Source organism: Bacillus rossius, chromosome 1 (genome assembly GCF_032445375.1).
Source record: "Bacillus rossius redtenbacheri isolate Brsri chromosome 1, Brsri_v3, whole genome shotgun sequence".
Classification (NCBI taxonomy): Eukaryota; Metazoa; Arthropoda; class Insecta; order Phasmatodea; family Bacillidae; genus Bacillus; species Bacillus rossius.
The window spans coordinates 31,326,061-31,345,450 of NC_086330.1; the positions used below are offsets into that span (position 1 = coordinate 31,326,061).

Genomic DNA, 19,390 nt, shown 5'->3' on the forward strand with positions numbered 1-19,390 from the left:
AATTTCGAAGTAAATATTTCGAATTTTGATGTAACAACAATGGATTTGAACTCAGCGACCCCGAAAACCCTCGAGTACGATAAATCGCGCCAACTGTCAAACCCTTTTGACTTTTGGCCAGGGAATTCGGATTTGGTCCCACTGTGCGTCGCCCCCCGTCAAAACAGGAGGAATAGTGCCATAATGGAAAACTACCATTTTTTATTTTAAGATCGTGTTTATCAGTATACAGTGCTGCTTCCTATAACCCATTTTTGGAAATATTTGTTTCTACTAGTGCGCGATCTGTTGAGTTGATTTATGACGAACTACAGAAAATCACCGCCAGAAGCGTTATCTGTATGCTTTAAAGTTAACCTGAGACACAGTTAGAGGGTTGACAGCGCTACCTACCGAGTATTCTAAACACTACTTCGAGAGCAATGCTGCTGTACTCATTCCATGGAGTATAAGAAAATATGGCAGAATTCCTTATCGTTATGGCAGTTTTCCGTTATGGTACTTTTCCGCATTTTTCGAAGAGGCCAGGTGGAATACTGTCATTATGGTAGTTTTCCAGTATGGCAGTCTTTCGTCACCCCTGGACGATAAGTGCGACGCTCGCTGGTGCTTCCAGCGCTGTATCGCCTGCAAGCGCAAGGCTCTGAACTGGAGCGCAGTCTTCTCGTCGTGCACAAGAGCCAGGGCCGGTGCAAGGTAAATTGGCGCCCTAGGCGAAAAACCTTAGTGCGCCTGCCCCCCCCCCCCCCCCCCCCCCCCCACCACCGGACACCCCAAACAAATTTTCCTTGTCTCAAAATACATCACGTAAGCCTAAGATTTTGTCAACAATCAAATGTAAGCAGGCTTGTGTTTTTTTTTTTTTTTTTTACTTTTTTTACTTATTACAAATCATAAACAGGTCACCGTGGACTTTAAATATAATTACTTATATCAATATAAACATTCCAAAATGTTACAAAAATCTATTTTCATCTAGTTTCAATAATCGTTAAACATATTATATGAGCTGTTATGTGTCGTGCTGCGCCGCCCCCAGCTACTTGGCGCCCTAGGCGGTTGCCTAGTTCGCCTGTATGGACGCGCCGGCCCTGACAAGAGCGACTATGAGATCTGAGCGGTGACCGTAACATTATATGGCGGAGAAATGAAGAAGGTGTAATGCGAGACCCTTGGGTACTTTCAAGAATATGTACTGGGCGTTTCATGTCTTAAAATAAACATATCTGAAAACGCGTGTTTTTAGCCCATTTCACCCTTCTACAAATACAGTTTAGAAACGAAATCCGGAAACCGAAATACTCATCCACCCTCAGCGTAGTCTTAAATGGTTTTCGTAAACAGACATGGCTAAGATATTTTTGAGCAGTTTTCAAATAGCGAGGTTTATTCTGAAGCTCTGCACACCGTGTGTGTGGCCAGAAAGGCGAGACCCTTACCTTTGATATAGTTCGCTACTGACGTCAACTGCGTGTGCATACAAGTTGATGGGCCCGTTGTTGTTACATCAAACACTTTCGAAACAAATAAGTTATTTTGCTCTTCCCTCTTTCCCGCTTAACAGTAAATTCTTAAATCTTTTTTTAAACACAAATAGCAGATGTAGGCATGCAAGCAAAGATTACTTAAATATAGAGGTAAATAAAAATACCAAATTGATGTGCATGCTCGGTAGATATACTTGGCAAGAGCTCTATGAGCGCTGTTTCCCTTCAATCTCACGTTACACCCCCTGTCTGCTAAAACTAAAGCCCTCTTTCTTAGAGCTGTCAAGAGTTATGTTACAAAACTGTCAAAATTTACTGTAACAATGTAATGTTTGCACTTGAGTTATAGAACATTTGCACTACCTGAAAATTTGTAAACTAAAAATGCATTTCAAAATAAAAAATAAAAACTTTCAAAATATATTGAAACTTCAAACAAAGCAATGTGTTTTTTTTTAATTAATGATGTTAAAAGTGATTTTTCAGTTTAAAAATTCATTTTTAGACCCCTGGACTGATTGACAGAGCTTTTCAGAGATTTTCCTGGAACTGAAAATAGGTAGTTTTACCTATATAGGTCAAAAGTAGGGAAAATATTAAGAATCCATCCCCCTCTCCTTCAAGAAAGAAAGTTGTAATAACATAAATAAGATAATATTAATAGTAAAATTAAACTTCACTACAGAACACTTAACAAAATTTTAAATACATATGTAGGTACAGATATCGCTATTACCGAAAATTCAAAACCGTATGAACCTCACCACTTAAACTTTACCTTCATGAGTCGGATTTTAACAGTGTGCTTATACACGCATACAGTTAGTTGCCATTAAGTCAATTTTTTAAAGGTAATTTAACTGGTTTTGAAAATAATTTCCATTTAAAATAGTACAGTTACAATTACCCAGTCTAAAATTGTTTTTTTTTTTTTTACTAAAATAATACTTGAATGCAACCATCCATTAAGTAATGGAAATCTGCGTGAAATGCACCTCGAACTGACATGACTAATGGTGATTTTAGACAAAGGATTAGTCAACTGGGCTGACTATGTAGCATAAGGGCGACAGAAATAAATCATAACGTTTCTAGATCATTGGATGTAATCATGTTTATAAAAATGGCTAATGAAAAAAAAATGGTTTATATATGATATTTCTCCGAAACGAATAATTTGAGCAATATTTACTTACTAATTCATCATTACAGCTAAATTTTTTAACTCATAATTTAAATATACTTTTTGAAGCTAGAGATTTTCTCGTGACAAAACGCAGAGCAAACTCAGCAAACACGGAACAAATGGAACACCGGTGTTTCCAAACAAGCGCGTGGCCGCAGTTTGTCGCACACACGTGGCAACCGGAGGCAGATCCAAAAAAACGTCGATAGGAGACGGGAGAAGTTAGATTCGAACCTCAGATTAGAATTCAAAGCCGCCAATTTTTTTTCTAGTTGACTTCCAACTAACAAAACAAATGACTACATAACAATAAAGCGCAAAAAAACAAACAAACACAAATTCCAAAATACGTTTCGTGCGCGATTCAACAAAATAATAATAATAATAATAATAATCCAACGTAGCAACATTTTTGCCACTCACGTCACAAATGGATGATATGCCACCAGATTTTAACAGTACCCCACATTAACAGTCAAATTGTATAATATCTGGATCACTGCCGCGATTAAACAACAGTAAAAAACAAACAATTCAAGTTAGTTTTGCATTGGACGAAGAGACATATTCTGAATAAATATAGTTTTGGACACACGACTCTTTTCCAGGGTCTCCAAACTTCTTGGCTTAAGGCTCACATGACTCCTCCACCAATCCCAAGGGCTGAGACTAGCTATCTCATAATGCCAATATAATATGCAGAACTATGGCGGGCCTATCTCTCCTTTCATAACTTCCTATAATTTAAGTTCCATTTTTTTTTACTGCATTACCTATAACATTAACAACAACACAATAACGAATAGTGCATCGGTTTACAAAGTGTCAGTTTAGTATTTGTATGACTTATTTACGAATTTTCTTTCGCGTAAAGAGGCGCGAGGCCTAAACGTAGATTTGACTTTAGATTAATCCTACTTTTCCTTTCACGCCTCATTTTGTTCTTGACGACACGCCACCAGGGGCGTAGCTAGGGGGGGTTTTAGGGGTTCAAACCCCCCCCCCCCTTAGCATCAAATCTTTAATTAATTTCTTATTCATAACTCAAACAAATTTCATATTAAAATTAATAAAATTTTTACCATTACAATATTTAAATTTAAGTACCAAAAACTGCTAAACTAGCACTATTTTACACCTTAAAATCCAATTTTTCCCGGGGGAGGACCCCCGGACCACCCGCTTCAATACGGGGGGGGGGGGGGGGGAGTCCATGCTTCTTAACACCCCCCATACACAAATCCTGGCTACGCCACTGCACGCCGCCGGCGGAGAAACCACTCACCGCCGGCGCAGAAGAACTGGTAGTAGTTCTCGTGGAGCTTCATGGCCGGCGCGAGCGACAGCTGAGCACCGGGAGCGGGAGGGTGACGTCACGCGAGGCTGCTCCCCGGGCGGCGGCGGGGCGAGGACTACCGCCGGCCAACCAGGGGTTATCTGCGCCGCGGGCCCGGCGGCGGGGAGGGAAGGGGTGGGCTGGATGCGACGCGTCGCCACGCGGTGGACACCCCACCCCACCCCCTCCCTCCCGGGGACGCAACACGAACTAACTGAAGGCCGGGTTCTGCGTCAGGTAACGACTCGTCTCGGGTTTGACGTTTCTCGGAACAAGCACAAGGGCAGTGGTGCCGTGGAGTTAGGATCCGCCAGGAGACGGCGCGCTGCGACGTGCGGGGTTCAAGTCGCTTCCTGCCCCGCCATCGGCGCCTTGCAACACACGGTACACCCCTGATGATGGTTAATAAGCGTGAATAACGATTCGCGTCGTCGAGCATCGATCATTTCGGGGACGCACCACAACGCCGAAATACCAGAACGCCGAACGTACAATAACGCCGAAAACCACAACGCCGAAAACCATAACGCCGAATGCCAAATTAACTTCAACGCCGACAGCTAGAAAACTGCTGTGTACCACAACGCTGAAATACATTAACGCCGAAAAATGTCCTTGCAGGACTGTTACAAAGGTTAGGTTAGGTAATGTTAGCACACAAATTCATTTAGTTGTTTTTCATTTTGCTCCTGTGCGACCCCCCCCCCCCCCCCCCCCCCCATCCTCTCCGCAGCAACATTTTTCGGCGTTACTGTATTTCGGCGTTGTGGTACACAGCAGTTTTCTAGCTGTCGGCGTTGCGGTCAATTTGGCATTCGGCGTTATTGTACGTTCGGCGTTGTGGTAATGACCCGATCATTTCCACAGAACACTATTGCTATATAAAACAGTTTCCACGGCGCACGCAGTCGGACAGAAAGCGGCTCCGCGCGGGGTCCATGCTGTATCGCACGCGTGGCCGCCGCGAACTGCTTGCAGAGCTCCACGTGTTAACGCCCCATTTACAAACCACTCAAGATTTACCAAAAGTCCACGACTCGTGCCGTGCGACGTCGGCGCAGGAAGTGTTCGTCCTCCACAGACCACGGGCGAGATCCACCTGAACGTAACATGACTGGATGTGCGCTGATGCATGGTGATTGGAACAACTGTTCGTAGGTTAACACCGTGGGGGATATGCTAAAAGCCGGGTTATTGGACGATGAAAGACAAGCCGAGAAGGGCATTCAGTTGACCGCGCCATATTTGAAACCCGTTATTCTTGTTTTGTTTTTTTTTTGTTTTTTTTTTGTATTTGCAAATATATTATGACCACCATCATATTGGGGAAGAAACATTGTCCTATCGCTGTAGCCAGGTAAAAGCCTGGTTTGTTTTGGCCTCACATTCGCTAGCTCATGCTCCATCTGAACCCTTCCAGTACATACATTTGGTTGACAGTCACTCTTTCAACTAACATACTGACACGTTGAACCAAATTTCAAACATTTTCATGTTGTAATGAACATCGTGTGATGCACTACTTTTGTGCCAAAGCAATTTTTTTTTTCTTCCGTACAGGCATCTAATTCCACCGTAACTTTCGTTAGCATATTGTAGTTTTTAAACTACACTTTATGAGCTTGTTAGAGTACGTTTGATTTCTGGGGGGGGGGGGGGGTCACTTTAATGTATGTATTTGTGTACACAGACTACCAAAAGAATACATAAAAAAAAAAAAACATTTTAATTGTGTTCATGCTTGTGAAGTTAACTGCCTGCAGATAATTTTTTTCTTATTATTTTCGTAGTTTCTATGCTAATGCGAAGGAAGCTATTTCCACAAAGCACGAACCAGGATTTGAAGATGATAGTCAATTCCCCATTTATCCGTTACAGACGGACTTGCCTCTTGACAAAAGCAGTTTAAATCAGGCTGTAGATAATCGAAGGCTGCGATAAGATATTTCCGACAAACTGTGGCGTAAGAAGTATTTACCAAAGGCGATGACAAAGCTTCGAGTGCCGAGCGCGGGGAACAGAAGTCCAGTGAGGTTACAAGTCGCTCGGTACATTTCCACACATACACAGTTTATTCATTTGTTATTTGAATCTGTCACACGGCTACCAACATCTGAGAAGCCTTAAATAGTAGGCACGAGACAAAAACATAAATTAAACACAATACAAAAACAATAATCTGACAATACACTAACCCAATACAAAAACACCAATCAACACAACAAAAAAACACCGAATAAATACAAAACCAAACACTAATGTAGATCTGTGAAGGATAACCTCATTTAGTTGACTTTGAGATTTTCACGTAGCGTCAGGTGTGTGTGTGTGTGTGTGTGTGTGTGTGTGTGTGTGTATGTATATATACATATACATATATATATATATATATATATATATATATATATCGTTGAGTCCGTGTCCAGCTTCAAAGTCCAGATATTTGTTCTAACGGTAAAGGCTCCTAGTTTGTGAACTTGAAGAGCTAGAAGAACACGTTTTCATTTCGAGAATTATTTTTTCTTCCCATGTTAAAAACTAAGACTGGCTCAAGCAGTCGTGACTCGAGGCAAAAATACAAACAAACAATTATAACTCTACGTCAGTGATGCCAGCTTTACTCACTCTGTTAGTATTATACCGTCATGGGCAGACTTAGCTTCCACTGCTTTCAGTCTTTTTTTTAAGCTATTGATATCATATGGGTCTTACACCACCTTATTCAGGTCAGTTTTGGCTCTAAGCTGATCCCAGGCTGGCAATAGCATTGGAATATCTACATATGTACATTATATATACATATATAGAGTGCAACTCCGTTAGCAATAAGTAACTTTTTGTGACTAATCTCCATTAATGCATCTTCACCAACATTCTCATACAATTCTTTAAAGAGGTAATAGCTATCTCAGCTACAGCCTACATTCCACGGACGAATATGGCAAACCCCAACGGAGAGTCACCCTGTCATGCAGTATCCGTCTACCGCCGCGGTGGTACCTGGGAGGGAGGAGTTAGTCCATGGAGTGGGGGTATGTTGTACAGTCGAAGTTACTCTTGCAATTTATTAGTTAGCAAAACAAACCGTAGCTCAATAGAGGCTAAATCTAGCTGATTGTTCAGTATTTTGAAAAGAACTCGCCTTAAGACGAATCTTTAAAATGCCATAATGAAGCAACTCATCAGCAATAAATGAGCGTTAAATTTGATTAAAACCAAAAGCTAGTTCAAGCTAGCATCCACGTTTGGCTAAAAAAAAAAAAAAAAAAAAAAAAAAAAAAAAAAAAAAAAAAAAAAAAAAAAAAAAAAATTCGGGTTGTTTTGCTATGTATGACATCCCTCATTCCCTGTAATTAAAACATCGTGGGATATTGTTTTTGTAGCTAGGCGTTGTAAAGCACTAATTAGAGATTATTCTTTTAACTGCAAGGTAAGGTGATTCTTTGGATCCGTAACTCGATAATGTGGATTTTATTTCTTAAACAAGGCCTAGGTCCCCACGCTCTTGTCCCATTGACAGGTGTCAACAAAACTTACTGTAGTGGGGAGGTTATCCATATTGTAAATAGGGTTGAAGATGTAGGGTGGGGAGTGTGGTACTCATTTTGACTTTAGTTTATTTACTTACATGGCAAATATTGCAAACAAACAATCCCTAACACCTTACCCAGTGGTGGATACAGATACTCTTTCGGAAGGGGAGGGAGGAGTTTGATAAACAAAATTGAAAAAAAATTAACACGTGGATTAAAAAAAATTACTATTGTCACTAACACACTGACATATGGGACTACAGTAGTAGCCATAGGCGACGTGGCTTCTCACACAGTATCATAACACCGTCTTTACTTATATTCTGCAAAATTTTCCATAACTTCGGGTTGGGGGGGGGGTTATAACCCTATCCCCCACCCTGCGTTGATCTTACCTCTGTTGGATCACCACACCCAGGATCTTAGCAGTGAGGATTCATCGTCATTTAACTATAAACTTTTTATAATTGAAAAATACCGTTATCGCGGGAGTGTCGACAGACGCAACGAACTGTTTGCCTGCCGCCAGACCACGGTCTGTGTTGTGGGACGACATGGTTCGAGTTACCGCCAACTGCGAATTGAAGTCTTCCCTGCTTGATTTTTCGTTCTCAGAACTTCCAAAAGAACTTCTTCAGCGAGCTTCGGTAAAGTTTTCTATTCGAATGCTCTTTCCGTCGGTGTTATATCTTACTGTTTGGATATCGTTGAATGTTTACACTGCCTTGACATTTACAAACAGCTTAAGATTTCGTAAAGCTGTCTGACTGCGAATAGCATTTTAACAAACTTTGAAAAATTGGATAATCGTGTGGTTTTACGGACTTGTGATCAGGACAGGAAATTCCGCCTTGAAATTATATGGTCACCGCTTAAAGTCTCGTAGAAGTGCATTGTCGATGTGAAGACTGCACATCTGCTCAGTGCCTAGCGCGTAGAGGCGAAGAGGCGCCTGATGCGCGAGCTATTACCGCCCTTAAAGTCCTCGCGCTTTAAGAGCTCGTGCGCCATTTATGACCACCGTCATCAAACTAATTGTATTTTTTTGCTGATTCCATATTTCTATGGAGAAATATTTCGGAAATGGGTCTATAAAGGTAAAGTTGTATGTATTTTTCAACAGAATATATCTAGCTCAAAATTTAACTACAAAACGTAATTTGTAAAGCTTATATAGTAAACATACGCAGGAATTTAAATAAAACAAAAATAATAACTTAAAATGAATTATTTTTACATAGCGCTTGAAAACGAGCCGTAAAACTACTAACTTTTTTTTCAAGACGACGTGGGTTAAAACAGAGATACTGAACATACTCAAGCTTTATATGGTGATTAGGGGGGAAAATGTAATTTTTAACACGTGTTAGTCAGTTTTAATTTGCCTGGTTACATCCTTGGATGTAATGCATTGTTGGCTGGAATATTATCTGCAAATCCTTATCTGCACAGCAAGTGTTTTTGCGGGTATTTTTTATCTGCTCTTTATCTCGTGAAGGTTTATCATACTCCACGTCTTAACGTAATCGCAGCCAATTTAGTTCTGCCTTGAATCATCTCAGCACATCCACTAGCTCTTTGTGATCTGTTGCTGTTTATAACGAGAATCACAATCTTTATGTTAGCATGTCATTTTCCTCGTCTGTTTTAAAGAGCAACATTTTGCGATGTCACCAAGAGTATCTAAGTACAGTAGCTTCGTGTGTTCGTGTACCCTTATTTCGCGATTACATCCGAGCTAGGGTGCCTCCCAGCTGATCGATACAATATCCAACCAATAATACATGCCCTATTTGTCTGGTTCCAACATTCCATGAATTTCTTTGTTGGAGAATCTGTCAAAACGGAAGAGCTTAGAATAATGTAGTTCATTATTATTTAAAAAAAAACAAAGTCATTGATATCTCATTATAGCGTGAACCTAGAAATATATTTTTTTTAATTTTTACGTCTAAAATATTAATACATAATTAAATTATCAAAGTACGAAATTGTTAGTAATATCTATGGAAGATAGAACGACGATACCGCCATACGTGAGACAGGTCTTACACGCCAAAATAGGCTATTTCATTTTCTTGGCATAACTATCATTGTCAGTTTTGCGCGATAACTCTATTATATTTTTATGTTCATTCACAAATATTTTTTCAACAAAAATTTACTAAGCATTTTCTAATAATTATCATCACTTGTGTGACATTCTACAGCTCAAAGGTATTGTTTAATAAACATCGGGTAACCTAACTTCAGAAGAAACATAAAATTCAAGTGAGCTATAGTGGCATCTTTACAGTAATAAGCCTTAATTAATATAAATAACAAGAATATTAAATCATCACGTTGAGTGAGACCTAGCTTAAAGTAAAAAAAACAATCCGTGGATTTCTTGGTTTGTTAATATAAGTCAACCCACGATTTGCAACATTTCTGCTAATAAAAATTGTTAGGAAATATTCGGTGCATGCGCGAATGATAAAAAAAATTGGTTGTCTGTAAAGTCGGTTTACGGACGATAGTTTAACGTGACAACGTCATAACAAAACATTGATGAAATTGTTGCATACTTTTATGAATAAAATTGAATCATTTTTATTGAATTATCACTATTTTGTATGGATACAAAGAAGGAGTGAAATGAAATCTACAATTTAATTGATACATTTACTTTTATTTGCACTCATCAATTCAAATATGTTTATTACTTTAACGAAGAGATTATTTTAATTATAACTTTTACACATGTTTGCTATTTAACTTCTTCCAATCTGTGTTATTCTGTTAAGGATAGGACGATGATAGGAAAAGTAGGAAACGAATGGGAGTGTTTCAAGTTTAATGTGCCTCGAAAAAGTCAAATCGATGGTTGTTCCAATCGAGTGGAAGAGAGATAGATGCGGCGCAAGCGTACAATGAGCGTAACGGGACAATGAGTCATCCTTTTTCGTGCGTGCAGCCGGCGTTCATCGATTTATTAGACGTTGTCACGTCAAAAGTCAATATAAAATGTATTCCAGGATAGTTTCGCTATCACGAAGATCTGTTTGGCTCACGTATTGGCTTGATACGTCCCTCGATGTTCACGAAAGAGACTACGTACAGGTTTAGGTCGCCACATGCGGTCGACTGTCTGGACGACTTCGGCTCGTGTGTGCAGAAGAAACGCGCATGCGCATTAGACTTCATCATGCCTAACTTCCGTCCGAGGTGCGCGCGCACTTCATTGCATTTCCGTTGCTTACTGACAATTTCACCCTAAATGCAGAGTCCGCGAGCCGCAAAAAAAAAATGATGAGCTATTCCTTCAGTACTCTCCAGAGATGCATAACATCTAACCTCGGTAACGAGAAAATTCGTGTGTTCTCTTGTTGCAAATGTACGTAAAATACGAAACTCGGACACGAAATTCAACGCAGAATTCTTTAAAATAAAATACCGAGCCTGATACATATAAGAAATTTGTGTTTCCAACTACATTTATTGACGCGAATAAAACTTATTTTCCGCACCCGCCAATGGAGTTCGCTGCCGGAGCAACTACGTCAACTATTGAATATTTCGATTTGAACAATCAACATTTAAAACTATATAATGCAAAGGCTCCAATAAAAGCGAAAAAGACTTGGAAAAAATACTACTTGACCTGATTTCCGATCGGGAATTTTATTAAAATACTGCCCATCTGGTTGAAATCCATTAAACGTTTAATTATACAAAGTTTCCCTTTGGCTTTGTGAACTTTGGTTCACGCCACCCACCACAGATGGCAGCTCCGTGGTCACAAATTCAGGAATTTACTGCTGCCAAAGGATGTTGCGCATAAAAGGAAGAGTCACCTGGCGGGCCGCGGGTTGAATATCACTGCTGCTTCTCCCGTCCAAGGCGCGCTGCAACACGGCGCGACAGGTGAGCGCGGCGGGTCAGCCTACCGCGCCAGGCGACAGTCGCGCTGCAGGTGCGCCCGTGCGCCGAGATGATGCCTTTGCTACCGCCGAATATCGTAACGGGACAATGTGGGGAAACTCTGGCCTATTATCGTTTGGCGAAGCTGTCTAGCTATTTTCCACTCCACGCCGCTAGATGCCACTACTGTGACTGGTCTCACGCACTTTAAACACGTATTGTTAAAAAAAAAAAAAAAAAAAAAACAGTAGGTGCACTCCAGGTTCGCTGACATCTCTTGTCTAGCGTATTTCTTACCAGTTTCCAATTTTTGTTCCTGATACAATATTTACTACTACTTTAGCCACTCGAACTGAAAACAATGATCTTTCTTCTCAATAAAAAAATAATTTAATCAGACTGGATTATTTTATGAAGAATTTTTTTTTCTTATTGCAGACTACATACTGCTAAAGATAAGTTACCTCCCGCTGAAGATACTTTATTGCGAAAAAAATCCCACTTTACAAATAATAATAGCAGGTGTGTCGAAGAAAAAAAGAAAGTTCGTTCTTAAAAATCTAGCATGAAACCTCATATAACTTTTTCCAAGATTTTCTTTATTTCAGTGAAGTTAAAAAAAATTATTACTACGTCAATGACTATGCCAAAAGAAGTGACTGAAAAATACATTCCATATCATCATAGTTGGATGTTCAATAACGTAATTTGGAATAACCCGCATAAAATCTACAAGCACGTAATATATTTTTTTTAAATTTCATCCTTATATACATATATATAATGCAATGAGTGGACCTGAAGAGAGGAACTATGTATTAATGTTTATTTAAACTAGTTTTGTTTTAATTCTACTTATTTGCAGTTTTAAAAAAAGAGTTATAAGAAACAAATCTTGAAAGACTCGCTTATCTACGTCCGGAAGCTAAAGATAACATGACTAACGGTGAGGTCGTCTGTCCCCAAAAGCGACGCGGTCGATGTCTTGGCGGATTTTAATTGGTTTCTCCCGCCGATGGAAAACAGCGGACGCTGAGATAAGCCGTTGGTGTGTTTTCCCCCCTCTGGTAAATAACACCCTCCTCCTCAACAACCCCCAAAAACATTGCAACTCCTCTGTTCGTCTCTTCATCCAACTCCTGCAGCACTCGGGATGAGCGGTGCGTACAGAGTGAGTGACATCTACAAACAAATTTCAGCTGCACGTTCATCACGAAAAAAGAACTGTAACTTACTTACATGACTTATTGACTACAGTTCTTCCCAAGGGCTGGAATACGCCTTTAGATTTGGAGCTAAACAATTTCTTAATTGGAAATAATATAGTGGGAGAGAATTTAAGATGAAACATTGAGCTTTCTGGATAGTGTGTAATCGAAGTTAGGCAATTGACGTCGTAAAATGATTCAGACAATGTTGTTATACCTCTTTTTTTTAAATCAAACTTTACAACAGTGACTAGTTTTGCGGTGGTTGTAGGAATATGTTCAAATAAACGTCATCCAGACGCTTAGTGTTCCATCTTACAAACTTTCTCTATGTATTTCAATATACCTAAAAGATGTACGGGAAGCCTACGATGTACATTCTGTATTGCACAGACCCGATCAAGCCCGAATATCTGCCTTCGGGCAACGTCGGCATTAAAATGATTTGACAGTATTTTTAATGTAGCTATACTAAATTAACATAACCAACCATCCACAATTTTGTACAAGATGTACAGCTCAAAGGCGATACCAACTTTGAAAAGCAATTTAGACCATAAGTTGGTCGGTCTAATTCATCCTCATCCTTTATGGGCTACTGATTATGGGCCAGAGAGCAAGCTGGCAGGCTTTGGTGATCGTGTGGGAGGGGTGAGTGAGTCGATGGCTGTCATCCCTATAACCCCTTCTCCTAAGTACATCATAGTTTTGATAATGACTTTTCAAGACGTCCGAACTGCGTTAGAATAATTTTTTAGGAGCTTTTTTTTACGTGATAACGTCTTATAAATCGATGAATGCCGGCTGCACGCACGAAAAAGCATGACTCATTGTCACCTGTGCCGAGCGTGTAAGAACCGGCCAACCACCGTGCGAGAAAATCTTCTATATTAACAAACAGGTTAAGGCGGGATTTTCAACTAATTGTTCGTGATTATATTTAAACAAATTATTTAAATTAAATTTGCAAAAACTGTAAATAATATTTGAAAATTAAAAAGTATGCAATTTTTCATAAATGTTTTCTTATGACGTTATCACGTAAAATTATCGTCCGTAAACCGACTTTACAGACAACCCCTTTTTTTCAATTCACTTTAAGAACTTTCTCCAATAAAGCAGGTAAGAAGCTTTCTTAACACATTTATATTTTCTATTGTTAAATTTAAAATTAAAGTGCGAACCATCGTACAGGTTTTAACGGTGTCTTTTAAATCATAGAATGTGTGATTTTTTTAAATTCGAAATCTTCGTTTAACTTGAAGGTTTTTAATACCACCCAAAACCAAAATCGTTCAATACCTCCCTCCCCCCCCCCCCCTCATTTTCCTACCCATATTACAAAATCAAATTCTAAGCTGGTTACGCCATTGCAGTTCGCAGTAACACATTTGTGGCTCTAAAACTGAACGTCTTAATTTCCAACAAAACTGTCTCAAATAAACGCCGTGCCGTCTGGACGTACACATTTGGTACATAACACCTCATTATACTTTGTACTCACGAACACAGCATAAGTAGTAATTTTTATCGTATGTTTTCGCAGCCAAAGTTATAAATATCAACTAGGCTTTTGGGATAAGACCATGTCCATGAAAGCGATGGTTTGTTCGAAGTTTCGGCGTGCCTCGTAGCAGCCATCTTCAAGGACAACTAACAACTGAAGGTCTGGTGTTCGGTCAGATTATGTACTCTGTACTTTTTTGTGAATGGAACAGAAACATTAATGTAAAGTTACATATATTCGTAAATCTGTACATTTAAAAGAAAAAACACTGTATCATTACAAAATAGTGTTCGCATTAATACTGAGCATTACCTGGGCAATTATGTTTTGTGTTGTCCCAGTACCTCCAATAGTTAAAGTTGTTTGTCAACCGTTCCCTGAATAGTTTTTCAGTATTAACTGCCAACATTAATAAGATAAGAATAATAAAACAAAATAACGTTCAGTTATTGAATATTCTATTATATTTTCCGTAGTTTAAAAATAATTGTGCTTGAAAAAAATTATCAATTAAAATATAAACTTATAAGCTAACTGTCGTAAGAAATACTCAGTATTATCTCGAAAAAAAGTTTTTATACGTGCGAAATAACCAAAGTTAATTATATTTCTTATAGTATTGCAAACTATTTCGTTTCAACTGGTTTCCAAAGTAATCTTTTGTAAAAGAACATTTTTTTTTCTGTGTAGGGCTCGGATTTGAAGGGCTTCAGAATATTAAAAAAATGGGGTTGTCTGTAAAGTCGGTTTACGGACGATAATTTTACGTGATAACTTCATAAGAAAACATTGATGAAAAATTGCATACTTTTTAATTTTCAAATATTATTTACAGTTTTTGCAAGTTTTATTTAAATAATTTGCTTAAATTTAATCACGAACAATTAGTTAAAAAGCCCGCCTTAACCTGTTTGATATTATAGAAAATTTTCTCGCACGGTAGTTGGCCGGTTCTTGCATGCTCGGCTCAGGCGGAACGTGACAATTTTTCGTGCGTGCAGCCGGCGTTCATCGATTTGTAAGACGTTATCACGTCAAAAATTGATCCGAAATTATAGCACTGGCAGAATTTTACATAAATAATAAAAAATTAACGACAAAAGTAATAATAGAACACTAGATATTCTTGTGTTTGAAACAATTTTTTTAACGTATTCAGAACATAAACAAAACATGGCTACCACCGCAACCAAAAAAACTCGGCTTTGTTGGTCGCGACGTAAACGGAATAGCTCAGCATTGCCGAGCTGATCCGTACGGGTCCGTCTTCCGTCTGCGTGCTGTTGCAGAAGCTCTGTTCCGTGAGATCCGTCTCCGCTTACGTGATCCGTCTCCGTTTCCGTGTCATTGCAGAACGGGGCTTGCCACCGCGTCAACTCGCTCCGTTTCATGTTGCGGTCTCGAGCAGAACAGCTCTTGTAGAAACGTCAGTGCAGAGGAGAAGCTGACTGGTGTGAACGAACAGTACAGCGTTCAGGTTCCCTGGTATAGCAACATGCGTTAGCGGTTAGCACAACTACTGGCGTATTGTTGGGCGGCTTGGCTACGGCAAGCCTCTAGTTAAAAAAGATTACTTTTTTTCAGTACATACAACAAGCAGAAAACTTTAATATATACGAGCCACGCACGAAAAGTTCCCAAGTTCTCCGAAGTTTGACGATCGTTCGTGGAAAAAAAAACATGCTGCAAGGATTTATACATCTTACGGTCACAGAGTAATTTAAATAATACTTACGTAATCAATCCAAACTTTCATTTTAGTTACGATAACCTAACCACCCCTAACGGGAAAAAATTAAAGAACTTTTATTTATTACACTGACCGAACATAACCTTTTACTTCGTTCGGGTTGTGGTTGTGGCTTTCATCGCTGTGAACTGCAGGCTATCCGCTTGGCTACATGCTGGCTTTCAATTCGTTTATAAAAATCAACGTTGCCGTTTGAAATTTGCTTAAGGCTTTGTCACACTGTCAAATATTTTTCTCCAATTATATCTGACAACAGAGTTAAAGGATAGTATTGGACGGAAAATGGCTTCCAATTTTCGCCATCAAATAAATTTGGAATGATACCCTCAAATACGTATGATTTAAATCATGGCACACTATCAAAGTTTATTTTAGGTTTGAGTTATCTCAAACCTGTCAAATTAATCCCATTTTAAAATTAAATATCGCTGCACAGTGCTGGATGGAATCTTGTTTTGCTATTTGGCATTTAAAAAAATTTTAAACATATAAAAATTTAACTCTCAATAATATGCGTTACATAATAAAAATAAAAGTTAAGCTATATTTTAAAGTTATAGAAATATAATTTACTTTTTACACACAATTATATCTCGCAAACGACATTCATATTATCATTATTTTAGTTATTTTACTTTCATAACCTCTTTAATCACCAATGTTTTTATTCGCCAGCTAAAAGACTCGTCGTGACGGAAAAGGATGTCATTTCCGTTTTCGACAGGCACGATTTTTATTTGCTTATTGAATCCGACATATTTTAGAAGCCGTCCCATTTGCAAAATATTTGATGGAAAATCAGGTCTTCCAACCTGTCAAGAAAACATGGTTGCGCTAGTGACATCATAACCATCCAACATTATCTGAGACAACATATTGGAAGGCGTTGAAAGCAAAACATTTGACAGCGTGACAGAGCCTTTAAGGTCACGACGATTATTTAAAATGGTGAATAACGCATGGGCGATAAAAGAGCTTATAAAAGTGAAATAACAAAAAAAAATTAATGTTAAGGAACCGTTCATTAATTACGTAAGTGTCGCGAAGGAAGGAGAGGGGGAGGGGTTTAAAAATCTCTTCATGGCCTTGATTCAGTTGGGGGAGGGGGGGGGAGGTGAAGAGCTATTATTACGTAATATTTTACTACGAGTCGAAATTCGCCTGCACGGAATAAATTTTGGTGACGCAAAAGTTCAAGGCACCAATATCCCAAGAAGCGCCATGATGCATGGAACAATCACAGCATAACAGTGCGTCGCTCGAAACTGAATGTTTTGCTGTGTTGCACTGATCGCTGCAGTGTTGCAGTGTCGGAGCTGGAAGATGGTAGGCGCGACCCTGGGTCGGTCATGAGAGATCTCCAAGCGCTTGGCCCATGCGCCTCTCTCCACTGGCCAGTACTGCAGCGAGCAGTACACGTTTCTTCCGCGTGAGAAGCACGCTTCGAACGCAACCCGTTCAGCCCGGACGAAGATTGATGATCTGAACTTGACCGGCTTTTTACTTTTTGACTGTTTCAGATCTAGTCGTTCATTACGGTACGTAAAGTATTCATTTTTGTAATTTTTTACTGATTTATTTTCTTCCTTTAAGATTGTTTCAAATCTTACCTTTAATATTATAATACGCATTTTCCAAAGACTAAATAATTATTAAAAAATAATAATTTTATTTATTACAAATAATATAGTTTTTTAAATGTAACTAAACATTTTTATAACGGCATTTACATATTTAACACTTCTAGGGAAATTAAGCAAAATATTATGTAAGAAGGAGAGGGGTGATCCGAGAAATCTCATGTGTTCTTACATGGAAGAGGGGGTGTCAAAATAGGTGAACTAGTTCTTACGTAATTAATGAATGGCCCCTAAATATAAGTATCTTACGCGAAAAATATGTATGTGTATAAAGGAAATTACATTTCTATAACTTAATGTAATATGTAAGGAACGTTTTTGTGAATTAAATTTTCACATGTTTATAAAAAATTTTAAAATTAAAAAATTCAAAGTTCAAAAATTCCATCCAGCACTGTGATCCATTATTTAATTTCAAGATTGAGATTAAAATGGAAAAGTTCGAGATAGCTCTGACAAAAAAAAAAATAATCTTGCTAGTGTGGTGTGAGATGTTTTAAAACACATTTGAAGTTATCTGTACAAATTTATTTGATAGGAAAATATGGAAGCCATTTTCTAAGCAATACTACCCCTCCAGCTATATTGTCAAATGTACTGGAGGCTAGTGTTCGACAGCGTGACAGGGCCTCAACCAGAGTAGCTTCAGTTTTAGAACGGACACCCACTCCATGGTTTTATGCGATGTTTTAGCGGAGCAGCCAACGCAGGTCCAACCGAAAGTTGCAACTAGGGTCAGGGTCCTCTCCCCATTGATTGATGTGCGTCTTTTCCAAAGCCCAAAGATTGTAGACGTTACCGTGACCATAACTGGTAAGCCAGGGCCGGTGCAAGGTAAATTGGCGCCCTAGGCGAAAAACCTTCTAGCCCCCCCCCCCCCCCTCTCCTCCGGACACCCCAAAAAAATTTTTTCCTTGTCTCAAAATACATCACGTAAGCCTAAGATTTTTTCAACAATCAAATGTAAGCTGGCTTGTGTTTTTTTTTTTAACTTTTTTACTTATTACAAATCATAAACAGGTCACCGTGGACTTTAAATAATTACTTACATCAATATAAACATTCCAAACTGTTACAAAAATCCATTTTCATCTAGTTTCAATAATCGTTAAACATATTGTATGAGCTGTTATGTGTGGTGCTGCGCCGCCCTCAGCTACTTGGCGCCCTAGGCGGTTGCCTAGTTCGCCTATATGGACGCGCCGGCCCTGTGGTAAGCTTTCCTGTAAATTGTACTAGCAATAGGCTTGTCAGGACGAGCTCGGGCACCAGAAAGGAACGCTCCCCCCTCTGTGCGCCACATCCTGACGGCGAGGCGGTGCCGCGGCAAAGCGTCAGCAACTTGCGAGGGTCGTGCGAACCGCGTGCGCGCGGCTGTGACAGCGGAGTCGCGACCTCCAGAGCGACGGGAAGGGGGAGGGGGGGGGGGGGGTCGCGGCCGAGATACGTGATAAGATGGCTTACACTGCACGGGCGGCGCGGCGCTCCGACAACACGACACTGCAGGCGGTGCCGTTGGCCCCTGTGTCCCCCCCTCCTTTCCTCCTTGACCCTAGTTCCTTCTCTCCTCTTACCCCCTCGACAGCCGAGCGCGTGCTCTTCCGGTCTTCCAGCCTCACCCGTGGCCCTTTTCCTCTAGTTTTTCTGTGACCAATAACGACATTTGCGGGAAAAGGAAAAAAATATATATACAGTATGTGTTTTTTAATCGCATCTAGTTTAAAGTAAGGATCGACTAAAATCGAGTTTTTATGATTAAATATAATAAAGAATCTCATGTAACGTCGCGATTTCACCGGATTAATGCGTTAGCATTAATAATAATGATGTCAAAAAAAGT

The 19,390-nt window shown here is 39.4% G+C and overlaps 1 protein-coding gene across 13 annotated transcripts in view; it reads right to left on the minus strand.

Moving 5' to 3' along the window:
- LOC134533857 (hepatocyte nuclear factor 4-gamma) overlaps window positions 1-19,390 on the minus strand; it is a 103,411-nt gene that overhangs the window by 58,858 nt on the left and 25,163 nt on the right. For 2 of the 13 annotated variants that reach the window (XM_063371672.1, XM_063371623.1), the window contains exon 1: window positions 3,959-4,107. The exons of the other annotated variants lie outside the window; for them this stretch is intronic. In XM_063371672.1, the coding sequence (XP_063227742.1) occupies window positions 3,959-4,001 (43 nt within the window). In that variant the 5' untranslated portion in view covers window positions 4,002-4,107. Of the gene's footprint in view, window positions 1-3,958; window positions 4,108-19,390 lie in introns of those variants that run through there. 13 annotated transcript variants of the gene reach the window in all.